The 20499-nt window shown below is 52.4% G+C and overlaps 1 protein-coding gene across 1 annotated transcript in view; it reads left to right on the forward strand.

Annotated features, from left to right (window-relative positions):
- LOC132246613 (short transient receptor potential channel 2-like) overlaps positions 1–20499 on the forward strand; it is a 578215-nt gene that overhangs the window by 3063 nt on the left and 554653 nt on the right. The window contains exons 3-5 of the mRNA XM_059719943.1: positions 934–1137; positions 1592–1756; positions 2853–3027. Coding sequence (XP_059575926.1) covers positions 934–1137; positions 1592–1756; positions 2853–3027 — 544 coding nt within the window. The remainder of the gene's footprint in view (positions 1–933; positions 1138–1591; positions 1757–2852; positions 3028–20499) is intronic.

Genomic DNA, 20499 nt, shown 5'->3' on the forward strand with positions numbered 1-20499 from the left:
GAGCCAGGCAGGGGGCACACAGGACCCCCCACATTATGCCCAGGCTGGGCAGCATGGAGGTGTTACTATTATTATTATTTAGCTTATATCCTGCTCTGTGCAGAAAGGCTCAGAGCAGCTGACCATAAATGACAAGCACCAACACTAAATTCTCCACACGACAATTCAGGGTCTCGCTGGGAAATTTGGGCATGTATTCCAGTGGTGCAGTGATTCAGTAGTGCAATGGTACAATGTCCTTTTGTTCCCAAACTATTTTTACATCCATCTTTTTTCATATTCATTATTCTTACTGCTACACTCCATGCTGCTGGCTACTTATAGACTACTTACATAATTGATTTCTTACTATTGGGCATTTTTGAAAACATATGCATAAACATACCCATATCATAACCACCCCTCCCTGCAGACATTTCTTATCACATACCCTTCCTCTCTGTTCATTTTTCTCCTCACAACCATTAACAATGCTCATGCTCTGACAAAATCTGTAGGTGCTTGCTCAGTTTAACTAGGTAGTGACCTTGCAACACCTCACAGGTGTGTACCCCAGCACGTTATGGTTACAAAAGTATTAAATGAGGGTTATAATTTAGTGTTCATAGTAGCATTTTTAGGAACCTTGCACCCATCCTGTGAGAGGAAAAGCTGCCTGATAGGTGCTTGCGGGTCGTGGGACTGTTGTCTCCGAGTGACCACCTCCAGATGCAGCTGTCACGCTGGTAGGTTTACTCCTGACATTGCTGTAAGTCTTGGCTCACATGCATGTGATGCTGCGTTGGGCGAGTGTCCGTGTCTCAGCGCCCTGCAGCAGTGAGTTCCTCTGCTGAATCATCTGCCTTTGGTGCTGGGGTCCCATCGTTGTGCATTCAGGTTGTTACAGGATAGGGCTCCCAGGCATTCCTCTAGGCTGTGTTCTTCCTCCCGCAGCCCGAGTACCTGCGCCTGGAGCAGCTGAGCCAGGAGTTCGCCTTCGAGCTGCTGGGTATGTGCCGCAACCAGAGCGAGGTGGCGGCCGTGCTCAACGACCTGGAGGACAGCAGCGAGGAGGAGGATCTGGGCAGCCAGGCCTTCGAGGAGGGCATCCCCAACCTGGCCCGGCTTCGCCTGGCCGTCCATTACGACCAGAAGAGGGTGAGTGCGGGGCAGGCTTCAGAGCTAGGAGGGTTGCAGCCCCGCCTTGAGCCAGTACTAGGGAAGCTCCCCACCAGGGTGCTGCAAGGGTCCTTTCTAACGAGGGATCATTAATGAACTCTGAGTGCTTCTGGCTGGGGTCGGGACATAAACCTTGGCATCCTGGTTCCAACATGCTCCATTTGATTCAACCTCCCTAAACTCCCCCCTGCAGCAGCAGCTGGGATTGGAGATGAACTTTTGCTTCGTGCTCTCACCCCAGTGTGGGCATGGGAGTCTGTTGCACCCCAGAGTCAACTGCATTTTGCTGGTAGGCAAAGGCTCCCTTTGCATCCTGAGAGAGCTCCTGTATATTCCTGGGAGCAGTATTTGCCTAGCAGGAGGGGGAAGCAATGGGTCACCGTGAGGGCTGCTGGTACTGACCCTCTGATCCCCTTCTCTCATCTTGGCCCAGTTTGTCACGCACCCCACCTGCCAGCAAGTGCTGTCATCCATCTGGTGCGGGAACCTGTCCGGCTGGCGTGGCAGCAACACCCTCTGGAAGCTCTTTGTCTCCTGCTCCATCTTCCTTACCATGCCCATCCTGTGCCTGCTCTACTGGGTTGCTCCCAAGTCCCGGGTAAGTGGCCTTGCTGCAAAGGGAAAAGGGGGCTCAGGGAAGAAGGTTTCCTGCACCACCCTGCTGCCGGCTTTTTACAGCTGCCTCCAAAGCACCTGACTCTGGCCCCTAACAGATAGAAGGCCCCCCAGAAAGACCCAACCTGGTAATATCTGTCTCCCATAGAAACCTGATGGCACTTCTAATGATCTCCCTTCCTGAGATCATCAAATCGTGTGTGTGTGTGTGTGCGCGCGCGCGCACATATGTATGTGTAATTACCCCCATGCATTTGGTCTCCACCAGGTTCTTGCCCCTTCTCAGTGCATTCAGAGAGAGGCTGAGGGGCAATGATGCTGGGGAACCCCCAGGGGCAAGGCAGTGGTCCAAGACTTAATGCTGTCCTTGGCTGTATGAAGGGGGACACCCAATGCGAGCAGGCTCTGCTTCTTCTTTCCCTGGTGCAGCCGCTGCTGGATTGCTGCACCCAGGTGTGGGCTTCCCACAGCCTTGGACCACTGTAGGTTGGAGCAGCGTCAGAGAAAGGAAAGAAAGAATGGCTGTAGGGAAACTGAGGCTCATACCTAGAGACTGCAAGAGCTTGGTTTGACCAAGAGAGGATGGAGGGATGATGGGATCCTCTCCCACAGGAGCACAATTGGGATGATGAGCTTGTTCCTCCAGGTGACACAAGTCCAATGAGGTCCAACAGCTGGATGTTGGGGCTAGGTAAACTGGGAGTGAAACTAAAGTGTGGACTTTTAGCACCAGCTGCAACTGGCCAGTGAACCTGCTTGTTGGGGCTGGATTGTGTGTCCTGAACACTTCTAAAATCAAGGTCGTTTTAGCTCTGGCTCCAACCAGTGCTAGCTCAGTGCAGCTCTGCAGTCTGTTTTACACAGACCAGAGGGTGCTGCATCCCCTTTTTGCCTGATAATGGATGAATTCTCCCTCCACGCACCCAAGCTGGAGGTCTGCTGGACCAAATCCTCATGGAGATTGAAGTCTGCTCCTAAGCACTTGCTCCCGTTTAAGTCCCTGCTGCCTGGTGGGCCCTAACCATGCAGCCAAATGGCCTTGAGTTTTGCTCAAGGCGAGACAAAGTGTCTCCCATCAGGTGGGCAAAATGCTGAAGATCCCAGTGATCAAGTTCCTCCTGCACTCCGCCTCGTACCTCTGGTTCCTGGTCTTCCTGCTGCTGGAGTCCGTGGTGCTGGAGCGCAAGCACAAAGACTTCCTGGGCCGGAGCCAGACCTTGTGGGGCAACTCCTGGCACATGATCTGGGTGGCAGGTAGGTCACGTGGAGGGAGCCCTGGCAGGGTCCAGAGCTCCAGCAACCTGGCAGTGAGGGGTGCTGGCAGGAGCCCTGCCCCAGGAGCCTGGATGCTCTACTGGGGCCTGGCAGGGCTCTGATGTGCTCAGGTCCAGTGCTTGTTGCCTCTGGTTGGGGCTGATTCTGGAGATGAGATGGGATTTAGTCTCCAGGGCCCAGGCAGTTCTTGGCCTCGGATGTGTCCGTACAGGGGCAGTGGGGACAGTGGTTTCCATACGGGAACCCACCCATGGGATGAGGCAAAGGCAGCTAGTTACACCAGAGCCAGCCACAGGCCAAGGGCTAATGATCCCCTGGAAAGCTGTATGTCCCCAGAGAAGGCCTTGCCACTGGGGCCCTAGGCAGAGATTTCAGGCCTGAGAGATTTAAGGGACAAGTCACCTCCAGTGGCAGTGTCACCCCAAGTAGCAGGGTCCTGGCACTTGGGAGAAGAGAAATCACGAGGGTTGAGCTGTGTACAAGGGGTCTTGTGAGCCAGTGGGGATTGTGGGTGTGGACAGAAGTAGCAGATAGACCAGCAGTAAATTATACCGGTATAAGATGCACCGATATAACTGTTCCATCTGTCCATTCCCATATTGGTCTAACAGTTCCAGTACCTTCACCCACTTAAACTGGGGTAGGAGTGGACAAACATTACAGTTAAATCACAGCAGTGCAAGCCCTCGCCTCCCCTTTTTCATATGGTTTTGACGACCTGCCTTTCCTCAGCCTTGGGTGGCTGACGTCCCTTTTTAAGCAGGGAGCCAGTAATTAATTATCTCTGAGGGGAGCTTCTCGCTCCTCTAGAGTCCGGTGAGCTGAGTTAATAGGGTCGGAGACCTCCAGTGAGGACCAACACTGGACCTGGTGGATGCTCCCTGCCCGGGTGGCAATGATTTTGTTTCTGAGCCTGCTGGAAAGGGCGTTGTTGTGGCCATAGGGAGGCCTCCATGGTAGATCATGGGCTGGGGTCTCTGCCCCAGCAGGGGCTAGGCTCGCTCACACAGCTGGTCCCTGCCAGTCCTGTGCCTCTACGTATCCCCCAGGCCCCCACTGGATGCTATACAAGCCCCTAGTCCGGCACGGTGGGGAACAGTCACTGGCTCCCCTCAGACAAGGATCCCTTGGAGGTTTATGCCAGGTGGGCACCTGGCAGACCTAGCCTTGCCAATCCAGTATTTGCACTGAAGAGAAATCAGCAACCTGCGAATGGGGTCAGGACCCCTGTGTCTGCCTCCTTCTTTTCCAGGGTGGATTCCCCCTGCCCCGCTCATGTCCCAGTGCCCGCCACCTGCCACCACGCCCCATGTTACACTCCTCATATACTACCAGCATGCAAGGCAGGACAGGCTGCCCAATGCCAGGGCCATGCTCAGTGACCCAGGGAAGGGGGTGAGCGTAGGCCAGCTGGTGAACTCCTGCACGTGCCCTGTAAGGCTTGCATGACCCCACGGCTCTGAGCTGCTCCCCCCGGCTTGTGTTGCAGGACGATGTCAACGTGGAGTGGAAGTTTGCCCGCTCCAAGCTCTACCTGTCCTACTTCCGGGAGGGCCTGACACTGCCTGTGCCCTTCAACGTCATTCCAACCCCCAAGTCCCTCTTCTACATGGTCAGGTAATGCCAGGGCCCTCACCTGTCTCAGGGCACGAGGCACCTCTATCAGCTCACCCACCCCCTGGGAGACAGAGACCAGCAAGGCCCCATTTTGCAGACAGGAGCTGAGATGCACAAGGAGGGAAGGACTTGCCCAAGGTCCACACAGCCATCACTGACAACTGAACCCAGAGCTACTGGCTCTTCATCCCATGGCTGAATCACCACACTGTCTATCCACCAGCCTTTTTTCTCTGTGCTGCAGGGAGAGAGGCTTTGCAAGGAGAGCCCTCAGGGGCTTTCCAAAAAAAAAAAAAATGCCATGTTTATTCGCATACCACACACCCTCCCAAAAAAGTTATGCACCTTGTTCTGGGAAGGCAGAAGGAAGAGCAAAAAACCATTGGCTTTTATCCAAACTATTCAGAAACAGTTTGGTTTTTTTATTTAAAACACCCCCCCAATTTTCAGTGGGTAATTTTTCAGCAAAAAGGTGAGTGTGAGATGTGAATAATATGGCACTAATCTGTTTTCTTCCAAATGACAGGAAAGGTTTGGGAGGGAAGGGTTAGAAGTTTTCAGATTTTGGTTCAACAAATGAAAGCCAGAAAACAAAACAAAAATCAGTTTGAAAATACTGAATTTTCCCTTTTTCTCCCCCCACCTGCACCCCATTTGGGGACAAAAGGAAAAATAAGCAGAAAACTTCAATGGAAATTTTAAAAGACCCCACCCTGAAGATAATTAGCATTTCTGTCTTTCTCTTTAGTTTGACAGTCTGAACATCTCTACAAATCTTTGCCATGACTTGCAAGAAAAGAGACTTTCTGAAACTAGTAAACATGAGTTGTTCAGACAGAAATTTCCATTGCTTGATGAGGTCTCTGGAGCAGAGAGAGGTTCTGGAGAGAGGGAAGGGGAAGCAGTGTGTTCCCACCGGCCAGGCCTTCACAGGGAGCCAGCTCACAGACTTCAAGGCCCAGAGGGCTCATTAGATCACCAGGCCTGACGTTCTCCACCACGCCAGCCATTGCATTTCGCAAGAGTCCCTCCATACTGAGCCTGGTATCTTGTGTCTGGCTAAAGCCAGACTGCCAGACAGGAGAGAGGCAGCCAGCATGGACCGGGGGATGTGAAGGGATGCCCTGGGGCTTGGTTCCTTACAAATGGGCGCCTTTATTTCTCATTTGAATTTGCCTGGTTTGACATCCAGCCACTGGCTCTCTTTCTGCCTGTTTCTTAGTGGATTAAAGAATTTCCTGGCCTCTGGCATCTTTTTCTGTCCCTGGAGACACCTCTCCATTGCACTCAAATCACTCCTTGCTCTTCGCCTTGATAAGGTAATATATTGAGTGAATTCAGGGATAAAGCCACTGGTGCACTGCAGAGAGCTGGCATACAACATGGGAGACAATCCCCCTGAATTCTGGAGCTGTTTGGCTCCCAGTGCCATGAAATGGGCTCATCTTTCCAGTGGGCCAATACCAGGAAGCAGGCCCAGATGTTGGAAGGGTTTGGACCTGGCTGTGGGCTCCAGCGTGGATTTTGCAGGGCTAGCTCTGCTTCCGCCTGGCCCCTTGTAACCCACGTTCTCCTGTCTTCCCTAGGGGCATCTTCCAGTTCATTTGCTGCTGCAAAGCCAAGAAGCAGCAGGACTGTCCCTCGATCCCCACCATTGTAAGTGTCCCGCACAACACAGCGGCTGGTAGAAGCTGCATTGGCCGTGTGGCCGTTGGTAGAAGCCACGTTGGCTGCGAGGCTGTTCTGCGAGGCTGGATGAATGGTAAGCAGCACCGTTCCCTGGTACCTGTGTAATTCCTCTTCCCCTTCCTCACCCCAGGCTACCTCAGACGCGGGAGCAGCGAGAGACGCACGGGTGAAAGCTCGCTGCGCCCCCGCTCCCCCGAAGCCCCCCAGAAACCCTCCAGTAGCCGATGAGCCCCCCGCTGACCCCCAGCACAGCCGGGGTAAGCGGGGCCCGTGGAGAGAAGGGGCTAACCCCCTTAGTGTGTGTGTGGGAGGTGGCAGCTGAGTGGAGCCGGGCCGGGTCAAGCCCCGCCCAGGCCCCTACTTCGCCCAGCCCCCCAGGGAGCCACGCAACCGGAGCCGCATGAACAGGCTGCACAAACAGGTGCGCTTCTCTGCTGGCGCGTGAGTTAGCGCGGAGTTTGCACGGGAGGGCGTGCGGGAGGGCGCCAGACCCTGCCTGCGCACCCCCCAGGGTAGACAGCCCCAGCCGTAGCCAGCCTACCAGAGGCATGACACGGATGGGCACGCGCCGCACCCCGAGGGTCCCCTCGGGCTCCGCAGCCCCCCCCCCTGGCACCTCAGAGACGGCCACCGAGGCGGAGCCCCTGGTTCCGGGGTCCACGCAGACGGAGCCCCTGGCTCTCGGCTGTGGGGGCTGCCTGTCCCTTTTTCAGGCTCTGGGGCCTGGGAGCATGGCGACCTCCCCTTGCGGGGTCTGCTCCCTTTTGGGGTCTCTGGCACGCCAGCTGGAGGAGCTCCAGGCCACAGTCCACAGACTGCATGCCATCAGGGACTGCGAGCAGGAGATAGACTCCTACTGCCAGGCCCTTCTCCCCCGGGAGGCAGAGGGTAGATCATAGTCTCCCTCCAGGCCAGAGGAGGACTCTGGGACCTCCTGCTGTGTCCAGCCAGGGGCATGGACCAAGGTGGTCAAGGGCCCTAAGGCCCGCCGCACCAAGGGCCCTCCCCCGCCAGAACTGAGCAACAGGTACGCACCTCTTGCTGCCCCAGCAGAGCCTGCTGAGTTGCCGGCCCCCACAGGCAACATGGGCCCAGCTGCAGCTCCCGCCTCTGCTCTCCCCAAGACAAAACGTATGGTGTTTGTTGTGGGAGACTCCCTCCTGAGGGGGACGGAGGGGCCAATCTGCCACCCCGACCCCTTAGCCCGGCAAGTCTGCTGCTTCCCAGGGGCCCGCATCCGGGACATTGCGGAGAGGATCCCCAAGCTCCTCAAACCCACAGACCACTATCCCATGCTCCTTATTCATGTGGGCACCGATGACACGGCTCGGAGCACTCCCAGCCAGGTCATGAGGCGCTACAGGGATTTGGGAGCGGGGCTAAAGGGTCTGGGGGCACAGGTGGTGTTCTCGTCGATCCTCCCAGTCTCAGGCTATGGGCTGAGAAGGGACAGGAGGATCTATGTGGTCAACCAAAGACTGCAGCGCTGGTGTCGTCAGGAAGGCTTTGGCTTTCGTGACCACAGCCCGCTCTTTGGCGAGAGAGGCAGCGAGCTGCTGGGAAGAGATGGTCTCCACCTCTCTCCCCTAGGGAGGAGGCTCTTCTCAGCCAGACTGGCTTTAAACTAAGCCCGCTGGGGGACGGGGGGACTACCGCCACTGCTGGCCCGCTGAACAATCCTTGCAAAGCCAGCAGATCACGGCACTCAAGGGAGCTCACCCTAGCCCCAGCCCTGGTAAAATCTGTGGGCAAGGAAGGAGCCCCCCAGGGGGCACTTGCCTGCCTGTACACAAATGCCAGGAGCTTGGGGAATAAGCAGGAGGAGCTCATCCTCCTGCTCAGTGCAAACAATTACGATGTCATAGGGATCACGGAGACCTGGTGGGACTCCACCCATGACTGGACCACGGGGATAGATGGCTATACCCTGTACAGGAGGGATCATGTAGAGAAAAGGGGCGGGGGTGTAGCTCTCTATGTTAAGGAAAGCTACGCGTCCCTGCAAGACGATATTGGCGACCAGGGTGGACGGCTGGAGACCCTCTGGGTTAAAATCCGTGGGGAACATGGCACAGGGGACACAATGGTGGGAGTCTATTACAGACCTCCCACCCAAAGTCCTGAGCTAGACCAGGAGTTTGCCCAGGAACTGGCTGAGGCAGCTTGCTCCAGGACCATGGTTGTCATGGGTGACTTCAATTACCCAGACATCTCGTGGGAGGATCGCTCAGCAAAATCTGAGCGGTCGCAGAGCTTCCTCTCGTGCGTGGATGACCTCTACCTCACTCAAGAAGTCTATGGGCCAACGAGAGGCAAAGCGCTGCTCGACCTGGTGCTGGCTACTGGGGAGGACCTAGTCGGCGACCTAGTGATCGATGGGAAGCTGGGTGACAGCGACCACGAGCTGATCACCTTCACCATCTGCCGAAAAGCTGGCAAGTCAGTCAGCAACACGCAAGTCCTTGACTTCAGGAAAGCCGACTTTGACAAGCTCAGGAGGCTTGTCAGTGAGGCCCTAAGGGACTGTGACCGCAGGGAGAGGGGAGTTCAAGAAGAGTGGTTGCTCCTCAAGGGAGCGATCCTCAATGCACAAACTAAGTCTATTCCATCTCGGAGGAAAGGCAGCAAGAGGGCACAGCAGCCCCCCTGGCTCTCCAGGGACCTAGCAGACCTCCTGAGGCTAAAAAGAAAGGCCTACAAAGGATGGAGGATGGGAGTCACCTCCAAGGAGGATTATTCTGCACTGGTCCGGTCCTGTAGGGAGCAGACCAGGAAAGCCAAGGCTGCAACTGAACTCCAGCTAGCTTTGAGCATCAAGGACAATAAAAAGTCCTTTTTCAGATATGTGGGGAGCCGGAGGAAAAGCAGGGACAACGTTGGACCCCTGCTGAACCAGATGGGGCAACTGACAACTGACGCCCAGGAAAAAGCCAATCTATTAAATAGGTACTTTGCGTCGGTCTTTCATCAGCCCCATGGGACACCCGTGCCTGCTACAGGGCCGGGAAGTCCGGGTGAGGGTGATCCCCTGCCCTCCATTGATGCTGACTTCGTGAAGGAACATCTTGAGAAGCTGGATACCTTCAAGTCAGCCGGCCCTGACAATCTTCACCCCAGGGTACTCAAGGAGCTGGCGAGCATCATAGCCCAGCCTCTAGCGCGGATCTTTGAAAACTCTTGGCACTCTGGTGTAGTGCCCGAAGACTGGAAGAAGGCCAACGTGGTGCCTATCTTCAAGAAAGGGAGAAAAGTGGATCCGGCTAACTATAGGCCCATCAGCCTGACTTCTATCCCGGGGAAGATCTTAGAAAAGTTTATTAAGGAGGCCATCCTTAATGGACTGGCCGACACCAACATCTTAAGGGATAGCCAGCACGGGTTTGTTGCGGGTAGGTCTTGCTTGACCAATCTCATTTCCTTCTATGACCAGGTGACCTATCACCTGGACAAGGGAGATGAGATTGATGTCATATATCTTGACTTCAAAAAAGCCTTCGATCTGGTGTCCCATGATCGTCTCTTGGAGAAACTGGCCAATTGTCGCCTTGGGTCCTCCACGACCCACTGGCTGGAAAATTGGCTCCGGGGTCGGACCCAGAGGGTAGTAATTGATGGAAGTCACTCATCGTGGTGTCCTGTGACCAGTGGGGTCCCCCAGGGCTCTGTCCTTGGACCCATACTGTTCAACATCTTCATTAACGATGTGGACACTGGAGTCAGAAGCGGACTGGCCAAGTTCGCCAATGACACCAAACTTTGGGGCAAAGCATCCACACCAGAAGACAGGCGGATGATCCAGGCTGACCTGGACAGGCTCAGCAAGTGGGCGGATGAGAATCTGATGGTGTTCAACGCCAATAAATGCAAGGTTCTCCACCTTGGGAAAAAAAACCCGCAGCATCCTTATAGGCTCGGCAGTGTTATGTTGGTTAGCACTATGGAAGAAAGAGACTTGGGGGTCATCATTGACCACAAGATGAACATGAGCCTGCAATGCGATGCTGCGGCTAGTAAAGCGACCAAAACGCTGGCTTGCATCCATAGATGCTTCTCAAGCAAATCCCGGGACGTCATTCTCCCCCTGTACTCGGCCTTAGTGAGGCCGCAGCTGGAGTACTGCGTCCAGTTTTGGGCTCCACAATTCAAAAAGGATGTGGAGAAGCTTGAGAGAGTCCAGAGAAGAGCCACGCACATGATCAGAGGTCAGGGAAGCAGACCCTACGATGACAGGCTGAGAGCCCTGGGGCTCTTTAGCCTGGAAAAGCGCAGGCTCAGGGGTGATCTGATGGGCACCTACAAGTTTATCAGGGGTGACCACCAGTATCTAGGGGAACTTTTGTTCACCAGAGCGTCCCAAGGGATGACGAGGACGAATGGTCACAAACTACTACATGATTGTTTCAGGCTGGACATAAGGAAGAATTTCTTTACTGTCCGAGCCCCCAAGGTCTGGAACAGCCTGCCGCCGGAGGTTGTTCAAGCGCCTTCATTGAACACCTTCAAGATGAAACTGGATGCTTATCTTGCTGGGATCCTATGACCCCAGCTGACGTCCTGCCCTTTGGGCGGGGGGCTGGACTCGATGATCTTCCGAGGTCCCTTCCAGCCCTAATGTCTATGAAATCTATGAAATCTATGAAACCTCAGCCCTGGACGACACCATCCTGCAGGGAGAGAGCCGTGGCTCCTACAGGCTGCAGGTGCTCAAGGCCTTGGTGCAGCGCTACATCAACACGGCCAGGCGGGAGTTTGAAGAGAGCAGGAGGAAAGGTAACCCATCCCCTGCCGCCATCTGCCCCACGGGGCAGGGAGTGCCTGGTTGGGACCTCCCAATACAGGTCTCAAGGCAGGGAGCACGTACTAGGTCCTCTTGCAGCATTCACCTTGCCCCAGGGGTGCCAGAGTAGGTTGGATCCAGTTTGGAGACACGTTATCTGCCCTGTGGGGCTGCTCGCAGGGCCAGAAGTGTGGTGGTGGGTCAAGCAGCATTAATTGCTGTGGTTCCTGGAGCCACGTTGGCAGCTGCTTGTCCTGAAGTCACATTGTTGGCCCACAAGCAGCCCTGCGGGCCAGGCGACATAGCGCTGTGCTCTGGATCCGTCCCAGTGGGACGAGCGGCAGCAGCGTGAATTGCCACAACTCCCAAAGCTGTGGATATTAATGCTGGCACTGCTCACCCCACCACCCAGGACCTAGACCCACAGGCCAGACGACATGGCTCCTCAGGCTGGACCCATGCTGCTGTATTTTTGACATGCTGGATTAGAGAGACGACTTGTATAGTGTGGTGGGGCAGTTCTTATATTCCTTCAAAGAAACAAAGCCAGCTCTGCAGGCACAGACAGTCTGAACTCTTCTCGTTTCACATGCAAAAACCCCACAACATCCCAATATTGGAAATAGCAAGTTTGGTTACATAAATGAAAATGCGTGCTAAAACTTTCATAAAAGCTGAGGAATGTGCATTTAATACTGATGCTAATACACATCAGAAACACTATCTACATAGTCTTACAAAAATGAAAGACTATCTTACAGGAGTAATTGTGCACGGTCAAAGTGTACGCGGGATTTAAGGAACCGTCTAGCCCACAGAGTAAAAACAGTGAAAAGCATGGTCCAGTCAATGAGTAACTGTTATGTGGTCCACTTCTGTCCGTGTCTCAGTTCCAGTCAGAGCAATACAAAGATTAAGGGTCTTGTACATCTGCAAATAGAACAAACATTAAAAACAAGGTGCCATCTACTTGTGGGGTTTTATAGTAAATGATTGCCATATACTCGTGTTGATGATGTTTCAGAGACCTTCTGCTTGACCCAAGATCTTTCTGCAGTTTGTTCATGTATATTATTAGTTAGAAGAACAATATGGACTACAGAATATGTATTTTCATTTGTTCACTTTATTTGTTATACCATTTCTCTTCACATAAGATCTTCCTCTGCCCTGGTAGTTCATGATTACATTCCCCATGCATTAACACATTGACATCACGTGCATGCAGTACTCAGGAGGGGAGGAAGTTTGGGGGGCAAGAGTAGGGAGCTGAGGTATGCATATAAAATGGGGAAGGGGCTTGCCATTAGCAACCAAAAAATAAACATACTGGAAGTAATTAAGTAGCTCCCAAATCAGGCACTTGAAAGGGGCATAAGAACAAAAGATGTGCCGTACTGGGTCAGACCCACGGTCCATCTAGCCCAGACCCTGCTCCAGCAGTGGTAGAAATGTTCACTATAGAGGTAACGAATTGAACTGGATATAGCTAGTGCAGTGGTTCTCAACCTGGATCAATTGGAGGAACCCCCTAAGAAAACATCAGCTCTTCATTTTTACTCTTTTTTAACTACTGAAAAACAACACAGCAGTTTTCTGTTGCAAAGAACTCAAAAAGACCACAACTCTGGATTTCTGTTGGAAATCTCTGGGTGCATCTTGCGAATCAGATTTGCCCACCTAACGGTGCTGATAGGTGTGGTACCCCCGGCTCCCTCGAAAGGATCTAGCGTCCTGGTGGGGGAGATTTTGAGGGGCTCAATGTGAGTACCCTTTGCTATAGATAGGTTCATAAGTGGGATACCTAGGAGAGCAAGGTGAGTTGATATTACAGTCTTTTAACAGTTTTGTTGCCGATGTGGCACACTGCACCTGAAGGTCACTGAAGAGGCATGGAGGGAACAGGAGGAGGAAAGCAAGAGTCCCAGGGAGAACAAGGGAATGGCAACGGCACAAGAAAAACTGAAGGGAAGCAGTCTGCTGTGCTGGCTGGGACATGGCACTCCTCCCTCTCCCCTGTTGGCTTAGAAAATGGCATTTAAAGGTTTGCTTTTGGGAATTGGCTTATAGGTATCTGTGTATGCATGAGAACGGTTCAGAAAGGGCAGCAGGGGTTACCTGGTCTCTAGGAGTGTGGGTCACACAGTCACAGCCGTGGGAGCAGACAGGCTGTCTAACGCACAAAGGCCAACAAGGAGGCAGGGTCTCAACACCGCTTGGAAACCCATGCCAGGGTTGGCTGTAGGGGTCCATCAGGTTAGAGACCAAACAAAACTTTCTGGGGAGTGCCAAGGAAGAGCTTTCCTTGGAAGAGGTTGATTCCTTACATAAGCTCATAAGTAGTAACTTCAAGTCGGGATGGGATCCTGAAGTTTGCTTGCAGGTCTCAAGTAATGAGACAATGGAGTCAGACAACCATCTGCCCCAACCTACTGTAGCAGTTGAAATTCAAGCCGTTGGGAAAAAGTTAAACAACTGAGAGTGGTTAGGCTGTAGAAAAGGAGATGCAGGGGAGGTATTATTGAAATTTATGGGACGAGTCATTGGACTAAACTTTTAAAATGACCAGTTGGTTGAAGCACAAAGTGGGTACCAGAGCAGAAGGGAGGCACTGAGAGCAGTGCCTCGGTTTACAAGAAGTGGTGGCTCCCAACAGCAGGACCTCGAACATATGTCACACAGGACGGGACACTGGCAGGAACCTGTTACGATCCCCCAGATCAAAGGAGAGAACAGAACGAGTTGTTCCTGAAGTGCCGATCTGCAAAGTGAAGAAAGGGAATAAATATGCATTACCCACAGGATATACAGAGACAAGCAGGAAAACTAGTTCTGAAAATTTGAGATCATTTTCTAAAACAAAAAATATCTCATCCATTACAGAGTAACATGGTTTTAGACCACATTGTGATGATGGCTGGAAAGAGGTTGTTGGAAACATGCTGGCTACACACCATGACCTCACTACCATGATTTTGGAAGAATGGGAAACGTGTCCAAACAACTCCCAATGCTAAAAAAAGTAAATTTATGTTTGGAAAATGTGGGAAAATGTTGGGAGTTTTTCAAAAAGGGTTACTATAAAGTCTTGAAATCTCATTTCCTCATTACTTTCCTTAAAAGTCCAGCTTGGTTAAGAGGAGAAATGGATAATACCGGTGGCAGGGCAAAGGAACAATAAGGAGATTTTAATGCTCAAAGGAAAAGGAAAGAGAGGAATGAGGACGTCCCGTTATATGACTGTTAACAATCATGCAGGGAGCCGGAGGCAGAGGAAGCCCTTGGGCTTTAAAACTGTATTGACTTGCCCCAGCTCCTGTCCATGCTGACAGGAGTCAGGGGCAGTAGGACCAGGAGGAGCCTCAGCTGGACTAAGTAGCGCAGCCCGTCCCACCCCCAGCAATTGCATGCCCTGCCTGCAGCACCCCCCTGCTAGGGGGTGTGTGTGTCTGGTGTGGGCGTGTCATGGGGGTGTGTGTGGGGTGTGTAGCCAGGGGCAGAATGGGTGGATGGGTGTGGCTGTGGAGCCAGGAGCACAGTGTGTGGGTGGGTGGGGATGTGCAGCCCAGGGCACAGTGGGTGGGCGTGCGTGTGTGTGCGTGTGCAGCCACGAGCAAAGTGGGAGGGTGGGTGTGCAGCTAGGGACATAGTGGGTAAGTGGGTGTGGGTTTGCAACCAAAGGAAGGGTGGGTGGGTGTGGTTGTGGAGCCATGGGCAGAGTGTGTGGGTTGGTTGTGGGTGTGCAACCAGGGAAGGGTGGGTGGGTGGATGTGGGTGTGCAGCCAGGGGCAGAGTGGGTAGGTATCATAGTATCATAGTAGCTAGGGTCAGGAGGGACCTGAACAGACCATCTCGCCTGACCCCCTGCCACAGGCAGGAATGAATGCTGGGTTCACAAGGCCCCAGACAGGTGATCGTCCAACCTCCTCTTGAATTTGCCCAAGGTAGGGGCGAGGACCACTTCCCTGGGAAGCTGGTTCCAGATTTTGGCCACCCTAACTGTTAAATATTGCCTTCTGATCTCCAACCTAAACCTATTCTCCATCAGCTTCTTATCATTGTTCCTCATCACCCCAGGTGGTGCTGGGGAGAAAAGGGCTCTACCTGTTTGCTGTTGATTCCCCTTGATGAGCTTGTAGGCAGTCACCAGGTCCCCCCTCAGCCTCCTCTTGCTGAGGCTGAACAGGTTCAGGTCCCTCAATCTCTCTTTGTAGGGCCTGTCCTGCTACCCTCTCACCAGGCGGGTGGCCTCCTCTGAACCCTCTCCAGGCTGGCCACATCCCTTTTGAAGTGTGGCGCCCAGTACTGGATGCAGTACTCCAACTGCGGCCTGACCACAGTCACATAGATGGGGAGGATCACCTCTCCGGAACAGCTTGAGATGCACCTTTGGATGCATGACAAGGTCTGGCTGGCCTTGCTGGCTGCGGTCTGGCATTGGCAGCTCATGTTCATCTTGGAGTCAATAATGACTCCAAGATCCCTTTCCACCTCTGTGCTTTCAAGAGGGGAACTCCCCGGCCTGTATGTGTGCTGTGGATGGCTTCTCCCAAGGTGCAGCACCCTGCATTTGTCTACATTGAACCCCATCCTATTCTCATCTGCCCACTTTTGTAGTCTGTCTAAATCTAGTTGCAGCCTCTCTCTCCCTTCAAGTGTGTCCACCTCGCCCCACATCTTAGTGTTATCAGGTAGGTATGGATGTGCAGCCAGGGGCAGCATGCATGGGTGTGGGTGTGCAGGCAGGGGCAGAGTTGGTGAGTGGGTTTGGTTGTGGACCCAGGGGTAGAGTGCGTGGTTGGGTGTGCGTGTGCAGCCAGGGGCTGAGTGGGTGGGTGTGGGTATGCAGCCAGGGGCTGTGGGCGTGCAGCCAGGGGCAGAGTGGGTGGGTGGGTGTGTGTGCGCGCATCCAGGGGCAGAGTGTGTGTGTGTGTGTGTGCGTAGCTGGGGCAGAGCGGGTGGGTGTGGGTGTGAGTGTGCACCCAGGGGCAGACTGGGTGGGTGGGTGTGGGTGTGCAGCTGGGGGCAGAGTGGGTGGGTGTGGGAGTGCAGAGAGGGGCAGAGTGGGTGGGTGAGTGTGTGCGCTCATAGGAGGAGTCCCACACACACTCCCGACCATACACAAGCACCCACACTCCCCTCATACTGCCACACATGCTGATCCCCACATCCACACCCCCTCACACAGCCCCCCCACAGACCACATACCCACCCACACCCCACATATCCACACACATACACCCACATGCTCCCTCACCCCACATGCCCACACACCCACAGCCCCCCACAAACCTATTCGCACCCCCCAATATACAAAACTAAAACTGCATTTCAAGCCATTGTGCAATCCCCTCTGTGTGCACGACACAAACACGTGTAAACCAGGACAAAAACAGTTGGAAATCGAATTCATGAATGCTGTAGAGGTTTCCTTTTTCGAATGGAATTTGGTATTTTGCTGGCTCCAAGACGGCACAACCCCTTGCTGGAAGGGTACTTCCGGGGGCAAGGGGACTGACATCTGGTAACAAAGGTCAGGGGTTCGGGGGCGGGACTTCCGGTCACAAGACGGTGACCAGGGGGTGGGGCACCTGCCAGGGGGTGGAGCTACCCATGCAGCTTTCAACAGCTTGCCAAAACTTGATAAGTCATCCTCCGCCCAAAATAATTACCCCTGGTTTACATGACCGGCCCCAAAGAGTGTGGGGTGGGGGCATGTCAGCTCCCCCTGAAATGATCTATCATTCATGACGAGAGATTGGCTAGTAAAGCATAAAACAGCTCTTACTGGAGAAAACCCTTTTGAAATGAGTAGGGCTGGATACCCTGAACCCTGTGGTATTAGAGCTGACTACAAAGACCTGCATCCTGTTGCTGCTGTTAATTGGTAATATTTTAAATGCGACTAAAATAAGATGGAAAGAAAGCTTGTATTAGTCCATTTTTTAAGAAGGGCAATCAGAACAAGGAGGAAAATTATAGGTCATTTAATATACCAGCAATCTCAGCCAAAATAATGGAAAAAGGGGACTAAAGGATTTGTAGTTTTTGCTTGGTTTTTTGTTTTTTAATTATAGGGGAGACGGGTAAAACAAGAATTAAGGTTTTGCAGGTTAAAACTGGGCTTTAAAACAACCCCCAAAACCAAGGTGAATTAACCAGTAAACCAAAGAGAAGTGGTAGGGTCTCTATCCCTTTCTCTTTTCATAACTAGACTGGATGCCCGTCTCAACGTTACCCTTCAGTCAATTATTCCCCAATAACTGTGACCAGTCGTAGACAGCATACCAGATTAGACAGACCACTGGATTAGCACAGAACGGCAACTCTTCTGCTGTTAATATTTCTCAAACTAGTAGTTCAGTTGAAAAGAACAGAAGAACAGTTTTTCACTTACAACATATATTTAGGAATTAACTTAGTGTTCAGTATGCTGGTCAAAAGGAGCACTGAGTTTAGCACCTTGGTTTCATTTTCCTCAAGCCTTTTGTACTGCAAGAAGGAGAAGAAACCCACAAAACACCTCTGGAAACACAGCACTGACCAAAGATCCAATTTTCTTCTTAGTACTTCTTCTTGTAATAGTGTGATTATGCATCTATTCTGTGTCTCTATTATGCAGGAAAACTCTTCAGAACCTGCCTCTGTGGTTTCCCACTCAAAATCCAGTTTTTCACATCACAAAACATGTGCAGACCCCAGGCCCATGCTGGGCCTTATCTGGATACATGGGTCACAGCCACATAGGGAAGGAGGACTTGTGTCTATGTAGTGGCTCCTAGGGGACACCACGCCTGTCCAGGGAGAGAAAACATACACGACACTTCCAGAAATACTGAAAAAAGATGTGCTTAAAAGGAGATGGCAATTACTTTTCTTCCAAAGATATCACCTGCCTTCCCCTGCCTGCTACTCAAAAAACCTAATGCCCGCAACTCTCCCTGGTTGATCTGGGCATGCAGAGACTATGCTGACCGATTGAGTGCCCCTGCCTTCATGCTCTCATAGGCTGTCTGCATTTGGAGGTGACGTCTGCACAGTTATGCTGAGAAATGGCAGAAGGGGGAGCGTCATCTGCTACTTCCTCCTCTAACACACCTCTTTTCAGGGGCCATTAGTCAGCCCCACGTGGTGCCTTATGGTTGGTGAGGGGCGCCTTATGGGTTGGTGTGGCTTCCGTGCTCCTGCCTTGGCCAGTGCGAGCAGTGTCTAGTTGTGGACAATTCATTGCAGTCTCAGTCACAAGCTCAAACGTGTCTGTGCTCATAGGGCAATCCCAGCATGTCTCAGCCCTGGAGCTCAGGGGACAGGACTCCTTAGGACTGGGAACAGCGGAGGGTGTGTGACCACTGAGCCGCCCTGCCCGAGACTTCAGATCGCTTATGGGCAGGAAATGCCAATGCCCCGTATCCAGCGTGCAGCATTTTGCAAATGCCTTTTACGTTTGCAACTTTCCTCTAAATATCTTCTGATTGAAATGTGAAAAGGGAAAACTCCTGGTAGTAAAAACGATTTCAAATAAAAAAAATCCCTAAAACAAAGGAGTTTTTGTTTTAAAACCAAAGATTCCAACGTGAGCAACACACAATTTTTCAGTGAAAAGTTAAACTTCAAAAAACATACCGCCCAAGTGAATATACTAGACTAGATCTTTTACTTTGGTTCAACATGAAAATATTTACTTGGAAATATCACAGATTTAGTATTTAAACACAAAGCACTTTTTTTTTTTTTTTAAATGACACCGCCTTTTCCAGGACAGAAGGGGCAGCTAAGAGCTATAAATATTAAGTGTTTAGGGGTGCTTGTACATGTGACACAGTTTAATCCTCATGAAATTAGACCGGTTTATTAAATTTAAAATGACTTGTTTTAAATCAATGCATCAGCGTTTACAGGTGATAGCCTTTCAATTGAACTAAGCTCAGTGTACTATTCACATTAAATTACAGCAGAGGGAAGCACATAACTATGCACCCTGCTGATGTTTTTGGTACTCGATTAGAGCCGGGGGCACCGTCGAACCAGCAATCCCTGAGCCAACAAGGGCAAGCACTGTCCGCCCGCTGCAAGGGACCCTCCAGCCATGCTCTACGCCCACCCATGCCGGCAGCCCTTGCCCCAGCTCTAGCCCCAGTTTCTCCTCACACCCCTACTGCACCCTCAGCCCATGCAGCCCCCCTCCATCCCACCACGTGCCTTGCCCTGTGCCTGCACCGCACAGCTTCCCCCACCTGCCTGTATAGGTGCCCTGCACCTTGCAACCCCCCAGCCCCACCCAGCCTGTCTGCATGTGTGCATGCATGTGCCTGTGTGCATGCGTGTCTGTTCATGAAGGGAGGGAGAGTGTTTGTGTCCATGTGCATGTGTGTGTCTGTGTTTATGGCAGGTGGGAGAGTGTGTTTGTGTCTGTGACCATGTGCAGAGTGACACAGACCCACACACACACACACACAGACCCAGACCCACATAGCCAGACCCACACACGCACAGACACACACTTGCCCCTCACAGGACCTTCCCCCTCCCCCACTGTTGATCACACGGAGGCAGCCCCCCGTTCTCCCTCCCCCTGCGCCCCCATCCCTTGCCGCGAGCTGCCCAAAGCTCAGTCTCGCTCCCCCCTGGCCCGTTACACTGACCTGCAGGGAGCTGCAGCCCGGCTGTCCCGTGCAGCCAGGCAGATGTGCCGTGTCTCTGCGGGCGGGCGGCAGCACCGGGACGGGGGGCTAGGATGAACTTTTTAGGGCTACAGCTCTCCAGGCCCTCCTAGTACCACTGCCCACAAAGGTTGGGGTACACGTGTCCATACAAGTGAACAAAGATTGATTCACGTTGGGCTGGGTGGACCGCATCATCTGGTGTGCAACGCAACGTGTCCGCAGAAACACATTACACCCAGTTACTGAAAAAGTGCAGGTATCCTCTTCCCCATCAACCTCCAATTTTGGAGAGACATCTGGGGGACAAAGGGGTGAATGACACAAAAGTTGCAGCACCGTCTGGGGGACAAAGGGGCTTATTACAAGTCTTTGAGTGCATTTCTGTTTTAACATGATGAATCCATGGACGCATCGGTTTAATTCCTGGAGATCCAAACTAAAATACATCGGAATGCGTTTTGCTTTAAATCGCCAAAAAGACTTTTAAATCGCCAGAAAAATCCACACGTGCAAACTGTAATACCATTAAATTGGCAAAAAAAAGGCAAATTTCATCATGGGAATGAGCATCCTAGGAAAGAGAGCTAGGCTGGGGCATTCTTCAAGGAGGAGGGTCTGTTTTTATGCTGGTTCTCAACTTCCTTTTTGACCTTGTTTTGCTCTCCTGGTCTTTTTTCTACATTATTTTATTACCTGATGATTAGC

Source organism: Alligator mississippiensis, chromosome 16 (genome assembly GCF_030867095.1).
Source record: "Alligator mississippiensis isolate rAllMis1 chromosome 16, rAllMis1, whole genome shotgun sequence".
NCBI lineage: Eukaryota > Metazoa > Chordata > Crocodylia > Alligatoridae > Alligator > Alligator mississippiensis.